This window comes from Haemorhous mexicanus, chromosome 1 (assembly GCF_027477595.1).
Source record: "Haemorhous mexicanus isolate bHaeMex1 chromosome 1, bHaeMex1.pri, whole genome shotgun sequence".
Lineage (NCBI taxonomy): Eukaryota > Metazoa > Chordata > Aves > Passeriformes > Fringillidae > Haemorhous > Haemorhous mexicanus.
In genome coordinates, this window is record NC_082341.1 from 75,971,656 (window position 1) to 75,997,513 (window position 25,858).

General features: G+C 35.8%; 1 protein-coding gene across 5 annotated transcripts in view; it reads left to right on the forward strand.

Moving 5' to 3' along the window:
- The window catches only part of CDH9 (cadherin 9), a 66,558-nt gene extending 45,133 nt beyond the window's left edge, over window positions 1-21,425 (forward strand). For 2 of the 5 annotated variants that reach the window (XM_059851384.1, XM_059851657.1), the window contains 7 exons: window positions 3,483-3,654; window positions 4,947-5,200; window positions 6,469-6,605; window positions 7,991-8,112; window positions 17,675-17,792; window positions 17,879-18,130; window positions 20,844-21,425. In XM_059851384.1, the coding sequence (XP_059707367.1) occupies window positions 3,483-3,654; window positions 4,947-5,200; window positions 6,469-6,605; window positions 7,991-8,112; window positions 17,675-17,792; window positions 17,879-18,130; window positions 20,844-21,331 (1,543 nt within the window). In that variant the 3' untranslated portion in view covers window positions 21,332-21,425. Of the gene's footprint in view, window positions 1-3,466; window positions 3,655-4,946; window positions 5,201-6,468; window positions 6,606-7,990; window positions 8,113-12,164; window positions 12,201-17,674; window positions 17,793-17,878; window positions 18,131-20,843 lie in introns of all 5 variants that reach the window. The other 3 variants (XM_059851296.1, XM_059851567.1, XM_059851476.1) reach the window with 3 other exon arrangements.
- Window positions 21,426-25,858: the final 4,433 nt, after the last annotated feature.

The window sequence follows — 25,858 nt, forward strand, 5'->3', positions numbered from 1 at the left end:
TGTAACAATAATTTAGGCAAACTGTTGGGACTTTAGAGGAATTTAACTACAAAATATAAGGTTCTGGTTTTGGAAACACTTCTAGTTCCTTATGTTGAAGCAAGCAAATACATCTCAGGTTTTCTAATGTTCTGATTTGCACAGGCAGAGTTTATCAGGTCATTTATTCTGCTGGCAGTCTAAGCATTTGGTTTAAGTACTAGTAATCTGTGTTCAGTTCTTGAATGATTTTGATAATCTAGGCCAGCCTGACACAATAAAAGAAGTTTTTTAAAAATATCTTTGTACAGGGAAAAAAAGAGCAAATAGCAGAAAGCTGCACAACACAGAAAGCTTCAGAGTAATATCTTAAAAAAACCTTTTTACTAGGCCAGAGTTTAAATCCAATCTCACGTTGTTACAGTCAGTGTCTGATAACTGCTTGATAGGCTGCAGATAGGAGAAATTTACAGCCTCAGTTCAGAGCCTGGCAGAAAAGTGTCCACATAATAAAATTTGAATTGCTTGTTCACACTGATGAGAGACCTGGCTCTCTTTACAGATTCACTAAGGACTGAACAAAGAGAGCTGATTTATAAAATGCTCTCCTAGACTTGAAAAGCACTTGAGTACCATGGCAATAAGTACACCCAGAATGGTAAAAACTGTTCAACCCTGTTCAACCTAGTGCAGATTTACAAAAAATATTGAAAAACTCTGACAGCATGGAAGAATGGATCTTTTTGGAATTATAAACTACTGCTTTAATCTCTATCGATGATAACGCATTGCTTTAAAAGAAGAGAGGGGAGGGGGAGTACTGCGACCCTTAAAAGAAATATAATTTCAATTCACAGAGTTCAGTTGATGAGAATCACCTTCACAAGGTTAAATTCAAATATCAGTTTTTAACTGAACTTCTTGGTTGACTTCATGAGGGGATACTTTTTAAAAATGTATAGCGTGATGCAGCCTATAAAATTTTGGCAAATAGGAATTCTGGAACCTAAACTATAACTTATTGCATTTAAAGCCTCACTGTTGAATAAAATCAAATAAGATAAAAGAAAGAATGAAGAACGTATAAAACTGCAAAATAATTTAAGGTTTCCAGTCCCCTTAGCCTATGTTCTTCATTATGCCCTTCTTTCAAAATTAACTGAAACCTCAAGTCTATGAAAGCTTTTCTGATTATTTCAATAACCTTTGGGATGGGTACTTTTTATAGAAATTCACACAATTTGATGCCTCAAACAATGTTCACCGTAGTATTCTACTTTGAACTTCACTGAAACACACTGTGTGGCCTACAGAAGGCCTGCTGTGGGATCTTCTGATGCTGCATTTTCAGTTGTGCTGATGATCCTTCCCTCTCGTTTTCTTTCTCCTCAGCAGGGTAATTTTAATGCATTTTAGGAATCAAAGAAAGAGAAATATCAGGCAGATTTGATTTCTTCTTAGGTAGTTATGAAGAGGGATACACCTTCAAAAAACTATCTTTTCTGGAAGTTTGCTTTTTATGAAGACATTTGTATTGCTTTTTCTCTTATGCGAAGCAACAATGAGTAAAATTGTTGCCCAAAGTAGAGGGTGAATGGCAGTTGCAAGCAACACCAGTTAATATCAAGGTATTTAAGACCCAAAAATTAATTTCTTCGAGGGACTGGAGAAAGTAAAATGGCACAGTGAAGTAGTGGTTGCTCAGACTGCATCAAGAAGGAGCATTTCCTGTTTTGTTTGGGTTTTTTTGTTTCCTAAAAGTAGTCGTGGAAAATTAGAAGACATAGGCTTAAATGGAATTAAAATGGTACTAGAATGAAAACCTTATGCATTTTGAATTCTATTGTACTCTGAACCAAAGAGGCATCTCACATGCTGAAGTGTGTAGCATTCACACACCACCACAAAAACAGGAATGCTTTCAAGCAAAAAAGCACTGAAGGTATTTATCTGGAAGGAGTAGTAAGTACCATGACTGAATCTGTTCCTCTGGTAGATCTGGCTCAGCTGCCAAACCCTTGAATTTGTCAAGGGTTCAAGGCTTGAAACTCATGGTTTAGCTGCCAGGAATCCTTCCTTTCATCCCATTTGCAGACTGGTTTGAGGGAACAATGTACATTTTAGTCTGTGTGGATTACAGAAAAATAGGCTACTGCTGAGTTTTCACTTACAAACTTGAATTTGTAACAGCAATCACAATTTAGCATCAAGCATTAGCTTCCATTTTACTGCACACATATATATAAATGTAAGGTATTTTCAGGAACTCTCTTTTGTACTTAGTCTTCACAACTGGGGACAGAAACTCATTCTGCACTTTGAATTTTGATATATTCCTTGTATTAAATGGATCAGGGCAGGATCCTTTAGGTGTCTTAAAAGGGCATGTAAATAGAGGAAATAGGGTTGTTGCAACAAAGAGAGTTGACTGTACTTTACTACAAGTCAATACAATTTATGTGTGTCCTCTTTGGATCCTTTGAATAAAGGTTGCACACTTTATTAGGTGCTAATTTTGTCAGATTCTTAAGGTATTTCTCCAATGCTATCACTTCACTCAGAAAAGTAGTATGAATTTACATGAAAAAACAGATCAAAAGAAAGATCAGATTCTGGCATGTTATGTACAAAATATGAACTCATCAGATGTGTTTGGATTTTTTTTACTTAGTTGAAATTTTTTTTTGTCTTGCTAGTCAGGAAGCATCTTCTATGTCTGATTCTTCCTGGTGAAGAAATCCATCTGATTAACAGTTTTTTTGCTACAGCATGCCTTTAAAATTAGATTTTTTTTTCAAAATGTTTTCAGAAAATATGTTTGAATTCACTTTTCATACACACAAGCAAGAGTAAAGGGTCTGTGTACTCAGATTTCTTTCTAGAACACTGATTATAAAAATAGCAATAACAATTAATATGAACACGTATCCAAATGCCCTTTACCATGGCTCTTTAGCATGTATTATCAATAACAGATGAATTTATTATTTTCAAACAGAACACTTACTGGAATATATGTCAAAGTAATTAAATGAAAAGGCTATTCTATTTTAGTCTCTCTCCAAAATCCTCACTGATTTCTACAACTCTTGTTCGAGAAAAACTTTGAGAGAACAAAACAAAATCCTTTCCTATATCTAAATATATCTAGGAACATTTCTAGATAAAAATATATACATATAGTGCTAATAATCAGGGTAAGAACTGGTACCTTATTCTTTTTCACCTTTGTTCCTTAAAATAGAAAAAAAAAAAAAAAGAAGAATCACAGTGTTATATGGCTTTGAAGAATAGCTTGAATTTTTTTGACAGTTTGTCAATCAACTCCAAATCCTGTTTTAAAGTTTAGTGTGATGACTAGCAGCATTTTTCCTACAGTGTTTGAATCTTCAAGTTACTTAAAAAAATCTAGGTGAAATTAAAGATAATTTTTATTCAGAAAAAAAAAGTTTCTCAGAACAATAAATGTTTGATTTTGCTCTTCTAGGCTCCTACCAGTTCAGCTCTCCTGAATCTGCACCACCTGGGACTCCTCTTGGCAGAATTAAAGCCAATGACCCCGATGTGGGAGAAAATGCAGAGATTGAATATAGCATCTCCAGTGGGGATGGATCAGACATGTTTGATATCATCACTGACAAGGACACACAGGAAGGGATTATAACTGTCAAAAAGGTTTACTTTTTCTCCCTCTCTTTTATATGTACTTAGCTCTTCAGGTGTTACGGTTATTTTTCTTTTTCCAGGGGAAGGGAGGGTGGATGGCACAAGGGGTCAGGCTGCCAAGGAGCTGTTGTATTAGTTTTGTTCTTCTCTTTCTTTAGCAGGTATCTGTTATTTTCAAGTCTCAAGGGAAATTTACTGGCATGTCACTTCACATAAAGCAATATTTCAGGGGCTGCTGTCTGTTCAATATATAGACTCTCACACACAGTACTTTCAAATTAGGGCTGTGAAAACTTGGAGAGGTTCAGTTCACAGTGGGGTTTATCAGCTGATTGCTGTGCTAAGACTTACAAGAGTGGTAGGCTTATCTGGAGCTTGATGAATTTGCCCATCCAAAACTAAACTCTCCCTCTCTAATCTGTTCAACAGCCAGTTATCCACAGTACCTAAAATCTGTCTTGGTTTAAGTCCAGTCTTGGTGATACTTCAGTTGTTACATTTGATGTCAATAAAACTCCAAAGAGCAAAGACATTCTCAGAAATTTATTTCAAAATACCATGTCTGACAACATTATTGGTTGCTTTTCAGAATTCAGCCTCTTAAAATCTGAACATATTTTTAAAATTTTAGTGTTATTAAATATATTAATAACATTAATTCAGAACTATCTATAAATAAAATACCAAACCACGAGCATATTTAGAAGCACATATACTTGGTTATGTATATGTATCTATGAAGGTCTACCTACATATACATATATGGATATGCATGACATAAATGTCATATGGATTGAAAATCAAACTTCACAGTTTTTCTTTTTACTGAGGAACACAGAGACCAGGGACAAGTCTGGTTTGTTCCTAGAGCCAAACAGGCATGGGTAAAAGGAAAGATAAATAGGACAGAGATCATTTAAAACTGGAATAACTGCTCCTGTTACTCCCAATGCAATGACTCAAATAAGACTTTACATAACTCCTTGTTGTGGACTGAGTAAAACTTCCACATTTCTATCTTTTTATTTTTATATAAGTCAAAGCCTCCTGTTTTTTTCAGGAACCTGAACAATTAATAGACAGAGGGATCATAACTGCCTTGCTATCCTATAATAATCCTTAATTTTAATGTCTAGAATAAGATGTAATATACTCCATCTTCCTCAAGATGGATTAAAATTTTGAGCTTTTGCTGCTAAAAATATTCCACCTTTTGATTCAGACTGTAAAACTTGCTCACTTTTTTTTTTTTTTGTAAAGTGATGTAATTTTCTTTATTATTATTATTATTTGCTCCTCAGCATCTGGATTTTGAAAACAAGGTGTTATATACCCTAAAAGTAGAAGCAAGCAACACTCATCCTGATCCTCGTTTTCTTCAGCTGGGGCCATTCAAAGACACGGCTTTTGTCAAAATTTCTGTTGAAGACATTGATGAACCTCCAGTATTCAGCAGACCCTGGTATTTAATAGAGGTAGATGAAGATGCCAAGGAAGGAAGCATTATTGGGCAAGTTGTAGCCCAAGACCCAGATATAGCAAAGAATGCAATAAAGTAAGCCATTATACAATATAAAATTCTTTAGATTTTGTGGGTCAACAGAGAACTATGAAAATGCAAGGTAGAAAGAGGCTGTTTGGGTAATTAAGTACATAGGGGCTGTTGGAAAATGTCCAAGAGAAACATCTATGTGAGCTTGTGAAGGCAAATACAATTAGAGCAATGAGCAGTGCAGAGAATGCTTTTTAAGAACAGTCTACAGGAACCAGGTAAAAAGAAAGGAGATGTCAGCATTTAATTGCCAGCATGTTCTTGTAGTTTCACCAAGCTGTTCATAAAAGTATTCTTTTATACTATCTAAAACATTCAAAATTTTGTGTTTCTGTGCTCCCTGATGCTTGACAGCAGTCACACTTCTGTACATAACATCCATGTTCCATAACTTAACTATTTAATGATCACAGTATATTGAATAAGAAATGATTGCAAGAAAATAATAACAATTAGAAGTAAGAGTTCAGTGCTGTGAAATTGCTGTAATTGTTATCAATCTGCTATTATTATCTGCAGTGACAAACAGGGCACTTAAGTTTGTCTATTTACCATGCAAGTGATTATGAAAATTGATCTCTGCATTTTTGAACAAGCCTTCTATGTCCTACAGCAGTAAGGGTTGAGGTAGGAGGTGTAAGAGGAAGAGGAAAATAAAATATTTTTAAGTATAATATGTATAAAATCTCAATTTAACCTGATAATGACTGCCAGCCACTAGAATGATTAAGAAACAGCTGTAAACCAAGTTTTTCCTTACTGGGTAAGAACAAAGCATAAGCAAGCATCACAAAACAAGATTTTAAGAAGTTTCATCTTAAAGAAAAATAATTGAAAGATTTTTCTGTTGAATTTTTTGGTCCTTGTGACACCTCAAAAATAGATTTTTTAAATTGATACTTCCTTGTGTCTGCAATGTATGTCCTTTGGTGACAGAGTTCTCTAAGAAATAATTAATTTGCAAAAAATCTCATCTAAAAAAAGTTCACTTTTAGTTATTATTCCAAAATTCACATTATGAGCTAAAATGTAATTTCAATTATCAATCTAAAAACCACCCACATAACAATTTGCTCTTCATCCTCCTCACTAGTCTTAAAATTCTAAGCATTTGTAGCATGCAGGTAGTTATGGGAAAGCTTAGGTTAATTGTAAACAAAGCATTCTTGATTAAGCACAGTTAGAATTTGAAAACTTTCAGAGGTGGCTGTGAGCTAAACTGGAGACTGAAATGGGAGATTGTGATGCTCAATTTTACTGTATCTTGACAGATATTCTGTAGATCGACACACTGACCTTGACAGAATATTCAACATCTATTCAGGAAATGGATCCTTATTCCTCTCGAAGCCACTTGACCGAGAAGAAACTCCCTGGCACAACATCACTGTCATAGCAACTGAAATCAGTAAGATGAAGATAAAAATTATCTCAGAAGAATATTTAAACTGAGAAAATAATTAAATTCTACAGTTTCTATGACTTACCTTTTTTCATTAGTTTTGCCCTTATCCAGATATTATTGATAGACAAGACGCCTTTAAACAAACATATTAAAGTCCAATTTTTTCTTTTATGATACATTTGGCCCATTTTTTAGAAAGATATTTAGGAACTCTCAGGCTCAAAAAACCCATGTACAGTATACATTAGATAAGTTAACTGGTTCCTTGAGAATTCACATCAAATATTTTGGGGCAGGTGTGATGCACTGGCTCCATCCCAAGCTAAGACTTTGGGAAAATCCTTGGGGGAAGAGGAGAAAAAATGTCCCTGACATACAAATACATTGTCAGAATAACCTCTGTAAATGAGAAAAAATTATGCTTTACCTCAACTGATTTAACTTATTTCAGAAAATGGCTTTGTTTGAAGTCAAGGCTAGGGAAATTTTTTGCCGTCCAAATCTGAAGTAAACCCTGGGCTTAATCTTTCACCTGGATTCTTTGCTATTCTGTTAGATACTCTCAGGCTAGATGTGTCTTGTCTACCTTTTTTCTGAGGCAACGGTCATCAAAGGGGGAAACAGACTGATTTTAGTGAAAAACTTTTCTGCCTTCCTTTATTCTCCTAAAGATTCCCCTGGAGTCAATGTGCTTAAGAGTCTGAGAGTTGGGTAATATGGAGAGATGAATCATATCCCCATTTTCAGAAAGATTTATATCTTTTTCCTCTTGAATGCTTTTCATTGTTTGGTTAAAAATGTTCTGCATTTTCAATATGCACAGTGTGAGATTTGTCTCTGGCAATACCTTGAGTTAGGAGGTTTGTGAAGATTGATTGCTGATCATATCCTGCATATATAATTTTATTTTTTTGTTTTTTACAGTTAGGGGAGAAAGAACAACTTTGGTTTGGGTTTTTTATGATTTTGTGTTTGTGTGTGGTAGTGGTCACTGAAACTCTTTTACTGCTTTATTGATTTGAAAAGGTAAATGTTCTTAACAGCTCAGCCTCATGGAACAACTTTTGCAATGAATTTTTTGCTGAACTGATATAAAGAATACAACTCCATAACAACTGAGTTCCCTGCTTTTAATGCAAATCAATTTGAGCATACCTAATATTATATACATATATTTATATATAAAATAATAGAAAAACTTGTTTCAATTGTATATAGGGCTTTCATGTATATGTGATGTATGTCATCAGAGAATTGAATATAATTGTTTTAGTATAATCAAGAAAATGGAACATTTCTAATATCTATTGTGTATCTATTCTAAAAAGAAGTATTGGATTATTTTCATGTACATATCTCTTTGTATTGTAATATAATTTTTTTTTCAGATAATCCTAAACAAAGTAGCCAGATACCTGTCTTCATACGGATTTTAGACATAAATGATCATGCACCAGAGTTTGCCAACTACTATGAAACATTTGTTTGTGAAAATGCAAAAGCAGGACAGGTAAACCGATACTTATATTACCAAAGAACTTGTAAGGAAACTATCCTGCAGTGCCATCATGAAGACTTCACCATATTAGTTTGAACAGCAGTAAACTAACCCAGCCTCTTCATTTCCTACCTTCTGCAGAAAATACAAGTTGATTAAAAAAAGGACATAAAAGATGAAGGATAATATCCTAGTATAATAGCAGAGGATACAAAAAAATGACACTTTAGGATGGTTTTTCATTTCTAATCTCAGAAAATATTTTTCAGAAATAGTTTTACATAGTGCTACAAAATGTTTTATGCTGTACAATAATTCCATTTATTTCTAGGTTTTTATCATTGACTTAGTTAATGTAGCAACACCTTCAAGTATGTGAAGCAAGAAAATCTTTATTATGCCTCAGTTAAGAAGATGTGTAAACCAAACATTTTCAAACTTAAAGGGCAACACATCTGTTTCTATTGTAGGTTAATGTCTAGTATTGAGTCAAGTCTGGTCAAAGATCATGTATATCCCCTTCTAAACTACCTCAGAATTCTGTGAATTTCTAAGAGACAAGAAAAAAAATTGAGGATAAAACAAATTGATAACTTGGATTTGAGTAAGTCGATAGACCAACAGAACTCAGAGCCAGCATATTATAAAAATGTCTTAATATTGCTCCTGTTACAACATCAAATATTTATGCTAATGCCAGTCAGTCCTTCAGTTTTAAATCCTGAGAAGAGAGATTTTTTCTGAAATTGTTTACAAAAGAACTGGACATAGTAGCAGATAGGGTACTTTAAGATTATCTCTCTAAAATGGCTCATGCATGAGCCTCTTCTCTAGATTGATTAATTTTTGACTGGAAGAAAAAAGTTGAGATCATTATTTTCACTAGCACAAACATGAGTGGGTTCCTCTCTCAGAGAGACAAGCCAGGATGAAGCCCTAAGAACAGCTTAGGTCTATCCTTATGTCTCTGTTGCTTTAGGCTGTCGTTACCAGCCAAAACTGTCTGGCTTCAGGAAAATCGATAGAAAGGATCAGAATGTATAATATTTTGTTTTTGTTTAGAGCACAGTGACCACGCAATGTTCGAAGACTTTACCAAGATGGGTGATATGGATATGCATCAGGAACCATACTCATGTTCTACCTGATTTTTTACCAGGGTTTATTTTAGTCACAGAGGCTTCACTGAAGGTAGCATAGATGGTACCTGAGATGAGTTTAGCTTTTCAGGTATTACAGAACTCCATGCAGAGCAAGACATGTTCTTGCTCATTTCAGATCCAATTCAAGTGATGTTTTGTGAATTGTTTAACAGATAGAAAAAGAAAAAAAAAGAAAAGTGAGAAAAAAGAGTATACAGTAGATTGTAGGGAGACTGCATAAGATTCTATATATTTTTCATTCATTAAACATAATAGAGTTCAAGCAAAATGGGTTAGGATGGAAGAGGATACTTTGATTAAAAAAAGTCACTTCCCTTGAAGAAGTATTTGACAAATTTTTCATTCTTTTTTTAAAGAATGTTTTATTAGTTTCATGTAAATTATATAAATAGATGAATATACACATCAAAGGAGGTGATGAATTAAATTAAAACAGTGGAAGGATTTATCATACCTGAAAAAATAAAAAAGAGTGCTTTTCACAACAACTAAGGTGTATAATCACATCATCCTGTCTTAACCAGTGACATAAATTGCCATTTAGAATACAGTTCAAGCCTTACAGAAGGTACAAAATTCTCCAAGCTTTTGGCTATTAGATCCACAGAGTTGTACTTTATGACTTTTAAGCTGCTTTTTTTCATGCTGAATGCATTGAGATAATTCTAGCCATTAAGTTCAAACAGCTGCCATAGAACTTAAATTCTGTTAGTGTAACAATGTCTAATTACACAAGACAAAATTAAGGTAAATAAATCTTAAAATCTCAGTGTGATGACCAGTAGAAAAGTGAGCCAAGTGTTTTATTTGAATAACACAAAGAAAGGTTCAAACGCTCAGAAATTAAGATCTAATTGAAATGAATCTTGTGCAATTTTGCCAACCAGCAAACAAAGGTTTTGTCATATATTTGAAGAAGTTCAGCCCAGGCATACTGGCTGTGAATTTCCTAAATCAAAATTCCATCTAGTCTAGCATACTTGGTGAAATATCCATGAATGTATGAAATATCATTTACCTTTCTGGCGAATGCTGTGCTTACCTAATAACAGCTATGCTAGAGTACCATTAGATAGGTATGCATGTTGTTTTCCAGACCTCCTACACATCTAATTTACCAATGTAATTTCAGCAATTATTTTCCTTCATTAGAAAAACCCACAAAAATACTAGAAATAGAGTGTGCACCAAGTGTAGCTACAGAAAAATGAGAGATTAATTTTGGTATTCTATTTGTTACCAGCTGAAGTCTTCAAGAGAGGCACCTAGAGTTCATATCTGAACAATTATGCGTAATTGACTTAGCATTTCAGAAGAGAGACTGCCTTCAATACATGAGAGTACTTTTATTTTGGTATTTAAAATAGCAATGGATATAGAAATATGAACTTGAATGTTTTGGCCAAGGATGCTAAGTTCCAGAGAACCTGTACTACTCATGTCTAGCAGCCCCTGTATAGTATAAGAAAAATGCAAACGCGTTCATTTAGTACTATTCCAACTTATTTTAGAGATTGCCTAAACCAGCTTTTTTATTGTAGCCATTATTGCTTCTGGACACATCCCAGCACAGCTTACACATCTGGTACCATAACGAAAGAATCAGACTGAGAAGATAAATATATCTAGGATTTTTTTTGTTTGGTTGTTTGTTTTAACCAGGACCAGTTATTAGTCACACTGCTCTCTAAGTCTCAGGTGCATCAGGAACCATCAGAATGATCAAATATTGTTCTCTGCCACCAAGCAACAGCACTCACTCTCAGCATCAACAGATATTAGATGCTTCAGTCGTGGTTTTCAGATAGCCTTAGGAGGGTCAGAGGAAAGAAAATCCTACAGAGTTTCTCCTATTCTTTTTTCTCCAAGCAACAATGGTATGACTGGGGAAAAACCTCATCATAAAAGTTTAATAAAAATTTATCTTCATTAGGCTGAAACACATTTGTAACCATGAGAATCTTATTCCATTGGCTAGTACACAGGCTAAAAAAAAGTAGGGAGCAGACTTCCTCTTCTGCAATTTAGAAACCCCTAATCCTGAAGCCCCAGGGACTGTCATGGGGAAGGCTTTGGTACAATATCTCTCATGCCCTTGTCACAGGAATTAATTGGGTCTTTTTAGCTGGATTAGAGGATGAGTACTCTCCATGGAAACCAGGAAGATATACTTGAGAAGAAGACTGATTTAACTAAAAACTTGTTCGTAAAAATTTAGCTCCATAGTTTATTGCATAGTTTTTTGTGGGCAAAAATTTAGCTAATTTCAACATCCATCAAGAAAACAACCTGGGTCACTATTTTTCCCTTCTGATGCAATATTCTTTCCTGTCATTCACAGGCTTTCAGACATAAAAATGTAGAAAGTTTGTTTCCTCCTTCAGAGACCTGGTTGATTTTTCTTTTCATTACTCTCCATACCCTACCTCTCTTTTTAAAATAGAGAAGAGATCACTTTTTCTCAAGCGTGCATTGCTAATTATCAGTCATGGCTTTATATACATTGCAGCTGCTTCACTAGGTAGACACCTTTTGGCTTATTTTAGTGAGAGACCCGTGCTAACAGTCTGTCTTTTTAAGTAAGAATTGAAGTGAGAGTTTTCCAACTTTTGATAAGCATTCAGTCTTGCTTAAAACTGCCAACACATTTGTGGAACAGAGCCAAGATCTGGAAACCAAACTGCTTTGCATTACTGAACGTGAAGTTTTGTTAAGTGGCAGGCATCTATTCAAGCTTGCACATGTGTGATGGAGGCTGTTTTCTGCAGCTAGCACCTTACAGGGATACAGCCTAGAATTGTGTCTGTACAAGTATCATCACTCAGGCTGCATAATGACAAGATGGACATCCACTGACAGCTGGATTGATTTTGAAACACTCCTATGGGCCATATCGTCAAGTCTCTTACACAACCTTTGTCCTACGAATTTATGCTTGCTGTTAGCAAAACATTGAAGGTTAGCTAGTGATTGACCCTGCCAGATCATACAGGCAGGAAAAGGGGTAAGAGAAAGAAAGGATAGGAGAAAAAAAGGTGTTCTTCCATCTTTTTCCCATTACATTTGTATACATTGTTCTCATGATTGCCATACATACTTTCTCTCACAATATTTTTTTTCTCCATAGTTTATTGCAGACAAAGTGGTCAGGTCTTTCCAGATTCCTAGAGAAACACTTGCAGCACCAAATAAGTTCCATAACTTTCAAGAAAGCCAGTGTTTTGAGACCCAGAATTTCTGTTCTTTTCTATACCACTTCTTAAAAAATGTTAGACAAAAACAAACACTAACATTTCCTAGACATTTCTTTCTCAAGAGCTTAGGGATACTTTTAAGTCTATTTCTCTGTTGTACAACAACCAGATTTAGCTAAGAGCATGATATAGCAAAAAATGAAAGCCCAAATGGAAAGCTTCAAGTGGATTAAAAGCCTGCTCCCCACTTCTGTTACATACAGAAACAACAAAAAACGCAAAAAGTGTCACTGTATCTCTAACTTAACAATATCTTTCTCTAGTGGTCTCTGTGACTGGAAGTACAATTTTTATGCTATATGATAATCACATTGTATTTAAACTTTGGAAAGGCAATATACAACACTGACCATCTTTAAAATTCTGTGAAAGTAACATTATTTTTCCCCATATCCAGTGAATTTTGAAAGAAATAATTTTGACAAAGAAAAAGGTGTAGAAATAAAATAACAACCACCAGTATATTACTGTTTTGAAAAGAAGTAGCAGCAAAATTCTTTGCAAACATTCTATTTGTCTCAAGTTTTGTTTTATTAGTAGAAATGTTTAATGTGAAAATATAAAGTATGTGCCCACCTGTGGACTTCATCTTGCTCATACTTCTCCAATGAACTTTTCAAAGCATGTGGCTGTAGTTTTTAAAGAGTACACCCTGGAGCCAAGGTGCAACAGCCATTTATTTGCATGACATGCCAAGCCAGCACACACTGAAAAGCCCATCTTAAAAGCATCCATATGGTGCTGACCTCTGTTCTGATAAAGCTTAACATTTGTTTTAATGGTTCCTATATTTCTTTTAAATGCATTCCCAAGGCTGAGCCTACAACCAAAACCTTCTACTTGTGCAGCTCTCTGTGTATACAAGTGCAGCCTCAGGAACACTAACAGCATGCTCTGAGGTGCACAGAGACCCTTCCTATTTCAGAATTCCCCCACCTAGCTTCTTCTTGCTTGCTGTCTTTAAAACAACTAGAAGAGCAATCTTTGCCTAAGGATGTATGAGATACATAAGAATCTGTTTCTAGGCAGTCCAGTCACCCCCAACCACTTTTTCTGACATGAGTACAAATAACTGTTAAATAGTCTGAACATAAACTACAATCATAGTTTTGACTGTGGTGCAAGTCCTAAAATCACAGCATCCAAGTCAAAAATACCAAACAATATGAAACAGGATTTTAATTGCCTGTGTAAGAAGTCAATATTCCACTTTTTTATAAGCCCTCTTAAAGTACAGGAGAATGACATTAAGATCTCTCTAGAACCTTCTCTCCTCCATACTGAACAACCCCAACTCTCTCAGCATGTGGAGAGAGTGCTCCATACCCCTAACCATCTTTGTTCCCCTACTTTGGACTCAGCCCAATAGGCCCACATCTCTATTATGTTTAAGACTCCAGACCTGAATTCAGCACTCCAGGTGGGATCTCACTAGGGAGGAGTAGAGCAGTAAAATCACTTCCCTTGACCTGCTGGCCGTTCCTCTTTTGATGCAGCCCAGGATACAGTTGGCCTTCCGGGCTCTGAGTGCACATTGTTGGCTCATGTCCTGCTTTTCATCCACCAGAACCCTCAAGTTCTTCTCTGCAAGGCTGCTGTACACGACATCTTCCATTCTGTGCTTTTGTCTAGGATGTACCTGGCCCATGTGCAGTACCTTGTACTTGGACTTGTTGAACTTTGTGAGATTCTCATAGGTCTATTTCTCAAGATTTCCCAGATCTCTCTGGACAGGATCCCTTCCCACTGTTGTGTCAACCACACCACTCTGCCTCATGCCATCTGTAAACTTGCTGAGGATGAACTTGACCTCACTGCCATTGTCATTGATAAAGATATTAAAGAACACCTTTCCCAAGACACCAGTCATTGTCAGAGCACTGCTAAACAGCATGGCTAAATGAGCACTGGTTCCAAGATCATTAAGAAAAGTTTCCATTGGGAATAATTCTTCTTGCTACTCATTTAACATTGTCAAAGTGCTACAAACCTCTTGTCTTGAATATAAAAGAGAAAACTTCATGTCAATATCTATGTTTAACTTTTCATTACCCTCAAAGAAAAGTGACCTTAAAAACTTGAACTGACCCATTAAGATTCACTCAAGAGTATGACGCTGTTTTTTAAAATACACAGAAGTGCTCTTGCACATGCATCGTGACAATCAAAATAGTGACAATACTACTGTATCTTCTACAAGATGCTCATTCACGTGGGAAGGTATGAAAAAAAGAAAATAATGAGAATAGTTTTATTTTCTCTAAGCTTGATCTGCTTGAAATATATTTGAGTAAAAGTAATTTTCTTGAAATAACTCTTCCATCATAAATCTTACAGCATCAGAGACCTTGCTCCCAAGTCCTGATGAAGAGTGATCATAACTCAATGTCCATAAGTGCATCAAAATTGGTGAATATATTTCTGAAATGAAATCACAAAGTGTACACAAAAGAGTACTAGCTTTTCTTCATATAAATGAGATAGTTGAAAATAGCCAGATCACTTTAATTTCTGTGGTGATTATCATTGACATAATTGTCTTTTATTTACAGTTGTATTACTGAAAAAGAAAATCCTTAATTAGATAAGATTTCTAATTTCCTTTCACCTGCTCATCACTTGGAACAATTCACCTGCAATCATAGTTTCTCATTGTTCTTTTAATCTCCCATTTTTTTTCTGCTAGGCAAACAGCTGGTTCTCAATTTATGTTGCCAATAGTTAGATCAGGTAATGAGGTTGGTTTTTTTCCTTCTTCAGCCTTACCCTCAACAATAATTATCTGTTTTAACTAGGTTCCTCTGTGCCTAGTACAATTGTATTTCTCCATGTGATTTGCACATGAAGGGATTCAAATCTTACAAACACTGAATAATTACGTCTCAAAAAGACCCAAGATACTCAGCTACAATTACCGGTAGTTAGTGCAGCAGGACATTTTCTCCTTGAATTTTTCAGCAAGTAATTGTGAACTGCACAAATGTTGTCACTTACTCTGATTCTCTCTTCTCCCTGGTACTTTTATATTTCTTCTGTATTTTCAAATTTGTGCTAATGTGAAAGGAATATTTTCTCATTTAAATTTGGTGTCTTAAGCCAATCATTTGGGGTTTTTTTTAGCAATATTTTTAACCTGTGGAAAACTAAACTTAAACCCAATCCTGGTTTTGCTTTCTGTACTAACACTCTCAGAGGCAAATTACAGGAAAGACAATAGCAATTGAACATTGGAAAGTTATTGACATAAACTGCAATGTAGAAACACTCTAAACAGGATACTTCACCATAAAAAAGGATTTGACTAATCTTGTGAAACAGCTAAAAATTATTAAAAAAAAACAAATCAAAAGATCAATGAACATTAAATGCTTTAAAAGCAAAGAGATTTTTATACGTAGTTGTTACTTAAATTACACTTAGAAAAACTGCACAATCCTGCTTTGAGTCACATCCTTTTGTGCAAGGCTGATGTTTACAAGCTACCATTCAAGTTCCTCAATATACCTCAAAAATAAAAAGAAATTTTAAAAAATATTTTGTGCTTTTTTTAGAAAGAGGTCTTGGAAAGTGAATGAGCTAAACGCAGGCCTCTCAACTGTTTCTGTGTTGTGTTTTGGTTTTTTTGTTTTAGTTTTTTTAAAATTATAATTCAATATTATTAACTGTAATCAAATTATCCAAAATTAACTAGAAAAAATGGGTTGAATATTTGTGGTGCAGTACAGCACTTGCAGTTGCAAGTTTCTGAATGATAACAGCAAAAAACCACTTTAATATAATGATTAATTCTGTGAGATGCTAAATGCCTTCAAAAATTTAACTGTATCCTCAAGTCCCATTAAGGCCTCTGTTCCAAGACAGTATATATGAAAAAGGAATTCCTTATTCGATTGGCACAAAGTTTACAGATCATTGTGCTGCTACTTTTTAATTACTGTATTTCTGGAAGAAGTCAAGTTGCACCTCCTCTGGAAATAAGAGAAAAAAAAGCCTTTGTTAACAAGCGGCTTTGATATCTGCGGGTTTTCAAGACATCTTGAACACTGGAAACGCCTGAAAACTCAAGACAGTCATTGGCTCCCTCTTGGCTTTGAAAGAAAAATATCTGGCTGCTGAACTCATTCTGCCTTTAAGTGCCATAGAAATGAACCAGTACTGAGTTATAGCATCCTCATTTGAGACTCACTCCTATTCTCATGCTACCAGTTTTGTCATCTTGTGGTTGGATGCAAACATGTCCTTGCAAGCCAAGGTGGACTATGGGTTACTCTCTAGCATGACACCCACCATGAAGGGAAAATGATGGAACAGCCACTCACAAAGATTTCTTCAGTTACTGTGGCATGGTGTTAAATGTTGCAGGTCAATTCATAAACCACAGTTGTTCCCATGTGACTTTTCCTTCCTCAGTTCTGCAGCTCTTTCCTTTAGCCTCCCTGTCAGTCCAGCAGAAGATAGATTAAAAATATTCAAATTGTTAGCATTTATATCTGTCTACATAAACATGAGTACAAATGTTAGCACAATTTGATGCAACAGGAAAGCTTATGCAATCCAGAGGTACTGCCAAAGCCTCTCTTTTTTTCAGCCCACTCTGACCCTATTCTGGCACTATTATCACTCCTTCCCAGCTGGGCTTGAGTGGCCTTGTTAGGGCAGCTATTAAGCTCCACAGCCAGAGGTTTCAATTTAGGAGGGAGTAAAGATTCTCTTTTTATTACCCCAGGAGAACTGAGAATCCTGCCAGTGCAGTACTCCAATTTATCGCCAGGAGCAGATGAGGTGGATTGAGAATTAGACCCACTTAACAACTGGTTTACACAGCACTCTCTGTCATTGCTACATGAAGCCACAGGAGGTTTATGGCTTATTCAGAAGGGCAAATGTTTCTGTATCACTGCAAGATAGTGAGCACAAATCAAAGCACATGGCTGTTCTGCAGTGAGGACTGGAGTCTTTTTCATCCTTTGTTATGTGTTTAAACCATAAAATAATTTGTTTACTGTAACCTCTACTGTATTTATGTGGGAAACATTTGGCTTAGGATATCAGTTTTTGTCTTCAGACAGAGAGTCATTGGATTTTTACGGGACATGAAAAGCAGAGAATTGAAACACAAGATTTCTAAAATAGCATGAAATACTCTTTTCTTTATAGCTCATACAGACTGTGAGTGCAATTGACAAAGATCAGCCTCCTCGAGGACACAAATTTTTCTTTGAGTTGGTGCCAGAATTTGCTGTTCATCCAAACTTCTCTGTTGTAGACAACAAAGGTAACTGCTGACCTTAACAACTCCCTCCCCAATATCACATAAAACTTAATTCAGAAACACTTATTGATTCCCTGTTTCCAATCTAGATAACACAGCGGGAATTATGACCAGAAGGAATGGATACAGCCGTAGTAAGACGAGTACCTATCTTCTGCCAATCATTATATTTGACAACGACTACCCGATCCAGAGCAGCACGGGCACGCTGACCATCCGGGTGTGTGCCTGCGACAGCCGGGGGAACATGCAGTCCTGCAGCGCCGAGGCCCTGCTGCTCCCTGCCGGCCTCAGCACGGGGGCACTGGTGGCCATTCTCCTCTGCATCATTATCCTGCTAGGTGGGTACCTGTGATGAGATGTTGACTTGACCAGACAAAGATCTAGTCACTTCGAGAGCCCTGATATTCTTAAAACTCTTATTCACGTGACCCTGCAGAAAAGTATCATCATTACTCTTTAGATACGTGTGAGAAGGGTGAGACTGTGCTATTCAGATTAAATGCAATTGACAATATAGGGTCAGTTTTAGTAACCATGCTTGTTTGGGTAATGTTCATACCATAATCAGATCTTCAGTTAGATCCAGAATTTTAAAATCATATTTCTGAAGTTCTGCTAAGTTTTGCAACAATGTTAAGAATTATCAATTTAATGATGAAAAGATTTTGATTTTTTTCCTGTTCAGAAAAAATTTAGCTCAAAAGAATAAGATAGAAATATTCAATTTCTTGCAATTGATAGTGGGAACTGCTGATTAAATAAGTATAAGAACAGAAGTCAGATGTGTGTTTGGAAGGTAGAAGTATTAGAGAGATGTGGTTACATATGAAGGAAGTAGAATAAATGCTAGCTCATTATCTGATGTTAAGAACATAAAAATTTTAACTTGCACGTTTTTCAAGAAAAGTGTCATAACCTCTACTTTCCAGTAAAACTCTGCAGAAAACCTCTTTCCTTTTCCACCTATCCTAGCAAACATAGCTTGTCAAGGGGTCAGTGGGAAGCTATAGGTGTTAGTTTATACAATTATAAGGGGATTTTTTTTTCAGTTTTACCCTGGATTCAAGATAACTTTGTGATCCTCTTAATATTTGCTTTAGGTATTAGAAAAAGGGCAGTATCTATAAAATGTATCTATACTGGGCTTAAGGAAGGGAGAATACTTGAGCTCCAGCAAACTGATAAACTGCTTAGATTCAGGAATTGCTTCTGGCCTGGTTTCAGCATCAGCCCCCTTGGATTCCCCAGGATGTTGCCCAGGCATTGTCAGGGAATCTGCTGATAATCTGCTGAGAGGCAGAACTTGAAAAGCACCATTCTCAGGAGAAAATTATGGTTCAAACTCTGCCAGACCTAGCTCTTCACCTTGCATAGTTCTTATCATCATGTCAACAAGCTCTGCATCTTTAAAGCCATCCTGCATGCCCTGACAAAAAGGAGCATTGAACACATGCCCTTACTCACGCAGAACGAAAACATTGCTCTGATTGGCTGCAATGCTGAGAACAGATAGAACAAATCTGTAGTAAACTTTGAATTTATCGAACTTAAATGTGTCTTAGGGCCACAGCAATAGAATATGAGACTCAAAGAGGATAAGGGACCATTGCTGTGCAGATCAAGTATGACTACTTTGTGTCTCAGCCCCAGGGTTAGAGGCCCTGCTCTGTTTAGCACTGCCAACATATATGAAGTCAAAGAAACGTGGCTGTGGAGTATCTAAACAGAAGTTTTAGTCTAAAGCTAGTGTGTTACTCAGCAACTTATTTAATTTTTCAACAAGGTAGTGTGTTATTATAGTAAACTGGCATCTACATGCCCAACACAGGTGAGAGATAGTAAGTACCAGGCTGTGAAAGACACTTCATAATAACCTCTCAGTCATCTGCCCTTTTCTCCTTCTCTTCATGAAGTTCATAAACTTACTAAAGTGTGTAGTTTCTCATCTAGTATTATGAAAAGAAGGGCCTCTACAAGTACAAGGAAGAAAACCCAAACAATACCGAATGGAAAATATTTTTATTATTTTATATTCACAACATAATACCATGGCATGTGGAAGATCTTCATTCCCCCCTCCCTACCTGCAGCATGTCAAATCTTAGCTTTTATTCATCAATACTCAGGTGATTCAGAGTGAAAACTTAGCTCTTAGGACTCAACTAAACCATTCAGCGCTGTTGTAATTTATGGTTCAGCAATCACTGCTATGTCTCATTGACAGATGGACTTTCTGGCCTCTCCTATTTACTCCAGCTACTGGAGAGAGAGTCAGATTTTTACATGCACTTAAGCATTGAATTGCTGCTGAAATCAATAACATTTAGACACCAGGATGTATTTACAAAATCTTAACTTCATTTTTTTTCTCCCCTTAGAGAGCTTCATTTTTGTATCAATCCTTACCTCTTCAAAAGAGTTATTCAACTAGCACTTCATAAACTAAGGGGATCATGTTTTTTCAAAAGAAACATTTAGTAACAAAGACAGGATTTCAATTCTTGCAGCCATTGAAGCAAAAGTAGTTTTGTCAATTATATTGATACTTTAAGGTCTTCAGGTTCTTATTTTCAGAGGGACCTGTAGATCCCATATTTAAAAGTGAATTAGACACATGAGAATACCTAAATCACAAACTTTCAAGAGTATGAATAACTTTTGCCAAGGAGATTCAACTACTTTTGATGAAAGGACCCTTAGTTATGGCCAGAAAGGTGGTACTTACAAAATTAAAACCAAACTCAAACCTTAGTATGATAATATTGCATGATTTTGTCTACTTTTCAACTTCAACTTAGTTGCAAATTTATTTAAAATAAAAAATATTTTGATCATTTCTCCCAAAGGTTTAAAAAAAGGATAAGTTTTTGATTGCTATCAAATCATTAATATTTTCTCTTATTAACTTGGAGATAGATTTTATCACTACATTCCTACTAAAAACCCACTCCAGCCTTAAAACCTTTCCAGGTCAAAAGATGAGGTAAAATTTTGCCTCATTTATTTCCTTTCTAACAATCTTTCCTTCATTCACTTTTTGTTTCCCTTTAGTATTAGTTGTCTTGTTTACGGCTCTCAAGAGACAGAGGAAGAAAGAACCCTTGATCATCTCAAAAGATGATGTTCGGGACAATATTGTCACCTACAATGATGAAGGAGGTGGGGAAGAAGACACCCAGGCTTTTGACATTGGCACACTGAGAAATCCAGAAGCAAGGGAGGAGAGTAAGATGAGAAGAGATGTTATTCCAGAAACAATATTTCAGATAAGGCGGACTGCCCCTCTTTGGGAAAACATTGATGTTCAAGATTTTATTCATAGAAGGTTAAAGGAAAATGATTCAGACCCAGCTGCCCCTCCTTATGATTCATTAGCAACATATGCTTACGAAGGAAATGATTCCATAGCAAATTCACTCAGCTCCCTGGAATCACTTACCACAGAGGGCAACCAAGACTACGATTACCTCAGTGACTGGGGACCTCGGTTTAAAAAACTCGCAGATATGTATGGCGGAGAGGACAGTGATCGAGACTGAGAAAGTAATCTGTGACCTGGTCAGTGTTAGTGGAATTCATGTCTATGTTCCTAGATAAATAAAGTGGCCTACTCTCTTACTTGGGAATAAAAAATTTACAAAAAATAGGTGTTGTCTTAGTAAGGGTTTGCTTAATCAGTCAACATGAATGAATATGAACGATTGAGATTTTAAAAAACACTATAACCAACCTTCTATGCCCAGAAACCTCTGATGAAAGGGTTTTATAGGGAATGAAAAGACAATAAAAGGCTTTTTGTGCCTTTGATAATTACATGGAAACTCCATATTTTTAAATTGCTTTGCTTTACCTTTTCCTACTATGTTGGATAGTGTGAATCTGCATTGTAACTTAATCTCAAAAATATGCTTAAAAAATATTAATATTACTGCCATATTTATTGAGTTTTAAATGTCTGTGTGTTGATTCATCCTGATATTTTTATAGATGTATATTTATATTTTTGTATTTTTATTAAATAAATTAGAATTTATAAAAAGACTACTTGCTGATGTATTTTGTCAATCATAAAGAACTGCCCAATCTTTCTGAACAAAGGAAACTTTGTATTGTGCAATACTTCATTTTTGAAAGCATCTTCTCATATCAGATTAGTGGTTGCAATGTACTGTGCAAGAACGATATGGAGAGAGCGCTCTGTAATGGGAATGCAGGGTAGAAAGCAGAAAAAGCTTTTTTGAAAAGGTGATTATAAATATACTCACTCTGACATGCAATGTGTATTGCTACATGGCATAATAACACAGTTTTGCGGTGAAGTTCACTCACACATACTTTCTTACATGAACAGGTGACCACTGAGAGGACTGAACAGATAGAAGCCTAGGGATCTGAGGAACTATTAAAGCTTATTCTGGCAGATATGAAAACAGTTTTTAATATACCTTCAAAGAAATTGAATAATTAAGTTACCATCAATAATGAAAGGAAGGTTATTATATACTAATCTTATTTTGGACCTTTGAGACAATTAGAAAAAACAGATATATTACTGATAGTTTCTTTTAAATAAAAGGGAGCCAAGATGTAAAAACAAAGTCTAACTAGTATTTTATTAAAGTTGTTAATGTTCTAGTCCTTCAAAGAAGTGTGTACACTTGCATACTTCCTACAGCCTTAATGACAGTCATCAAGTATATATTTTTGTTTAAAATGTATTTGCTGGATATGCTTTTTGCAATGCACCTATTTTTTCACAACACAGAATAAAAGGAACATAATTGGATCTCATGATCTAACAAAGTTGAAGGGTTTACCCACATTTGTTTTAAAAAACAAGAATATTAAACCTCAAAATTATGGAAAAGAAGGAATAGTTTTGACAATATTGGAAGCATTTCCATTTTTAATGTTGACTTTAAGGAAAATCAACACCTAAAGATATTAAAAAAAAAAAACACCTACAAAATAATAATGTTTCAAGGTTTTCTCTATATTAATTATCCATTTTTCAGGTCTTTTTTTAATGAAACTTAAGATACACATTGACAATGTTATGTGGACTATTGAAGCACTTATCTCTTACTATAAAAATAATAAAGAGGCTTCAGCCTCAGAGACCCTTCAGCCAGACATAGGAATACACTCCTAATTATCTTTCTACTATGTTGACTTTCAGATATTTATCAAAAATATTTCTCTATTATTCTTTATTTAGTCCTTCTACCATACTCTTCTGCCAGCCCCAAGGATGTATCTCAAGTTTCTTCGCTCTGAACTCCTTTTTTGGAGGGGAAGGAATGTCTGTGTGATTGTTGTTCCAAACAAGCACCTAAACAGCTTGCTCTGAGATGCCCATCAGGTCTGTGACACAATGTTGAAACAAAAAAACTTTAGTGTCACAGAAATGTTAAAATAACCTGCAAATATGTGGCAGCTATTTACAGGGATGTGATGCAGTTACAGGGCATTAATGTGTGACTTGACGACATAAGAATGCATATTCCTGTTTTGTGTCTTTTGGAGGTGAAAATAAAAGAGTTATGGAGTCTATGTTCTCAACCTGTTGCTGGGAAAATGAAAGTACACAGGAATCCATTAATCTTTAAATTCAGTTTCCATAACTTTAAGACATTGCCTTAAGATGGGATAGAGGAAAAAGTAAAGGGAGAATACCCCTGTCCCTGAAGAGTAATGACTGGGGGAGAGGGGAGGAGTGAAATCCAGGCAAAACCAAGAAAGAAAGAAAAAAAATATACAATAAACTTTTCTGACTTATGGAAGTTGTGCGCCCAACTTCATCTTACACAGCAGAGGACATCTTTTAGCAATCTTGTAAATTGTCATCAGAAGCCTGAATATCACAAAGTGAAGTAAAATGACAGGGGAGAGAAAAATGAAAACCCATCCTCAAAAAAGAACAGATACAAGCAAGGTATATACTCCTGGAGTTGACTAAGTTTTTAAGTCATCAGCACCTGGAGCAGGACACATCAAAGGATACCAGTGTGACTTCAAAGAGGCTACTAGCAAAGGCAGGATAACAGGAACAGGGTGTGAGAAATTCTTCTTCCCTGAAGACACAAAAATTATACCTTTAAAATTATATATTCCACCTAGAAACAAGTTGATTTCTGTATTTTGGAGGGTTGGTTTTTCTTTTTTTGTTGTTGTTGTTTTTGTTTGTTTGTGTTTTATTTCCTTTGTTTTAGTGGTTTTTTTGTTTTAGTTTGGGGTTTGGTTTTTTGTTTTGATTTTTTAGTATTTTTTTCTTCAGTAACAGAAAGCAGAAAGAAGTATAATAGAAGTCACCTCACAGAATGCTCTGGTAGAGGCATGTGCTCAGTATCACCATGTCATGGTACCACTGCAGTAATCTGGAAGAGCAGAAAGTCCAGAAAATCAACCAAAAAAGGTATCTCCTTCCCCTTCTCTCACCCTAGATTTTCTCATCCCCTTAGTCATAGCCACTAAAGAGAGAAAGAGAGCTTTTGTTTTCAGAATGAGACTTGCCCATGCTTTCCTATTAGTTCACTGGCGAGTCCAAGAGTCCTGTAATTCTTTAAATTTAAAAAAAATTATCTACATGGATTTACAGATCACAGAAATTCATGTAGTTGACATAGAAAAACAAGTAATTTCACAAAACTATTATGAATTTCAAGCATTCTTACAATGTATAAAAGTAGTTAACAAAGTTGACTCCTAAAGACACAGAGGAAAAGAAGGTTATGCCAGGCCTCTTAGAATTTGATGTCTATTGCTGGCTTTACAGGTCCACATTTGGAAAACTTGGATGTAGCATTGCAGTCCCTGGGGAACAAGAATAGATTGGATTCAAATCTACACAGGGACCATCAGCAAATGTCATTCAGCTATAAATGCAGATGTATCACTGCCAGAGAGCTGGATGGTGCTAAGACCTAAACCAGTCACGTGTGTAAGCGAAGGAAATTGGAGGTCCTATAAAAGGAGCTGCAGGAATAAACTCAAGGCTGTTTGTCATAAGGATCATTGAAAGTGTGTCTTCTCTGTCTCTGACCACCAACTCCACGTTACACCTGGATGCAGCATGGATGCTCCTATCCTAGTGTGGTGGAAGGAGTTAGCTGACACAGAAAACACCTTGGAGTTGTCCTATACAAAACAGTACTCATTAAGTTCTTAGCTTCCTTGGCGTTTCAAGATGAGTGACATTGATGTGTACAATTTAGAGAAGGTAGAACAAAAAATGACCAGTAGACACCAGGATTCAGCTGGATAGGCAAACAACATAGGTCCAATAATGGGCAAAAGTGCTGATTGACAGTGGGATATGCCATACCGGTTGAGCATCAAAAAGCAAAGAGAGAGACGAGAGGTCAGGATTCCTTTCAGTGATGCTTCTGCAGATTTTTCTCCCTCTGTGAGAGAACTGAGGCACTGAAGTGCTGGGCATTTCATATTAATGCACCTCTCCATCCTCTGTGAAGTCAACTGCGCTTGTTGACCAGAGTTCTGGATCCATGGACTGACTAATATGTCAGACATCTCTCACTGGGGAGTTCAAGGCCTTGGGACCTTAGAAGAGGCTCAAGAGAAAGGAGAAAAGTAATTTTTATGGTGCCAATCTCACCAAGGATCTCTTTTCTGCCATTCTGAACCACTCTGTTGTGGTTCACTGCAAAGGAGAAGAAGCAATTGGGAAAACTTAGAATTTACAAGACTAACTCAATCTCTAGCAGAAAACTTACTTGTGATTGCTAAAGACCAAGATAAATTTAGTAACTCCCAAGGAAATACTGTTAGATTTAGTGATCATTCTGAATAGACTTAAATCGATTTTGAATGGGCTCTCTCCAGGGTTAAGAACAAATAAGCTTAGAAAAAGGAGTAAAAATGAATGCAGAAAAATGTCAAGTGAATGTTCCAAGGGAAAAAAAAACCCAAACAAAAATAAAGCCATTCCAGTTTGATGGAGGTCTTGTTTTGTAATATCTATGTATTTTCTATTTCTTTTTTCACTTAAACTGGCTTTTATGCTATTGTCATAAACTTACAAGCTTACTCTGATAAATAGTCTTAGT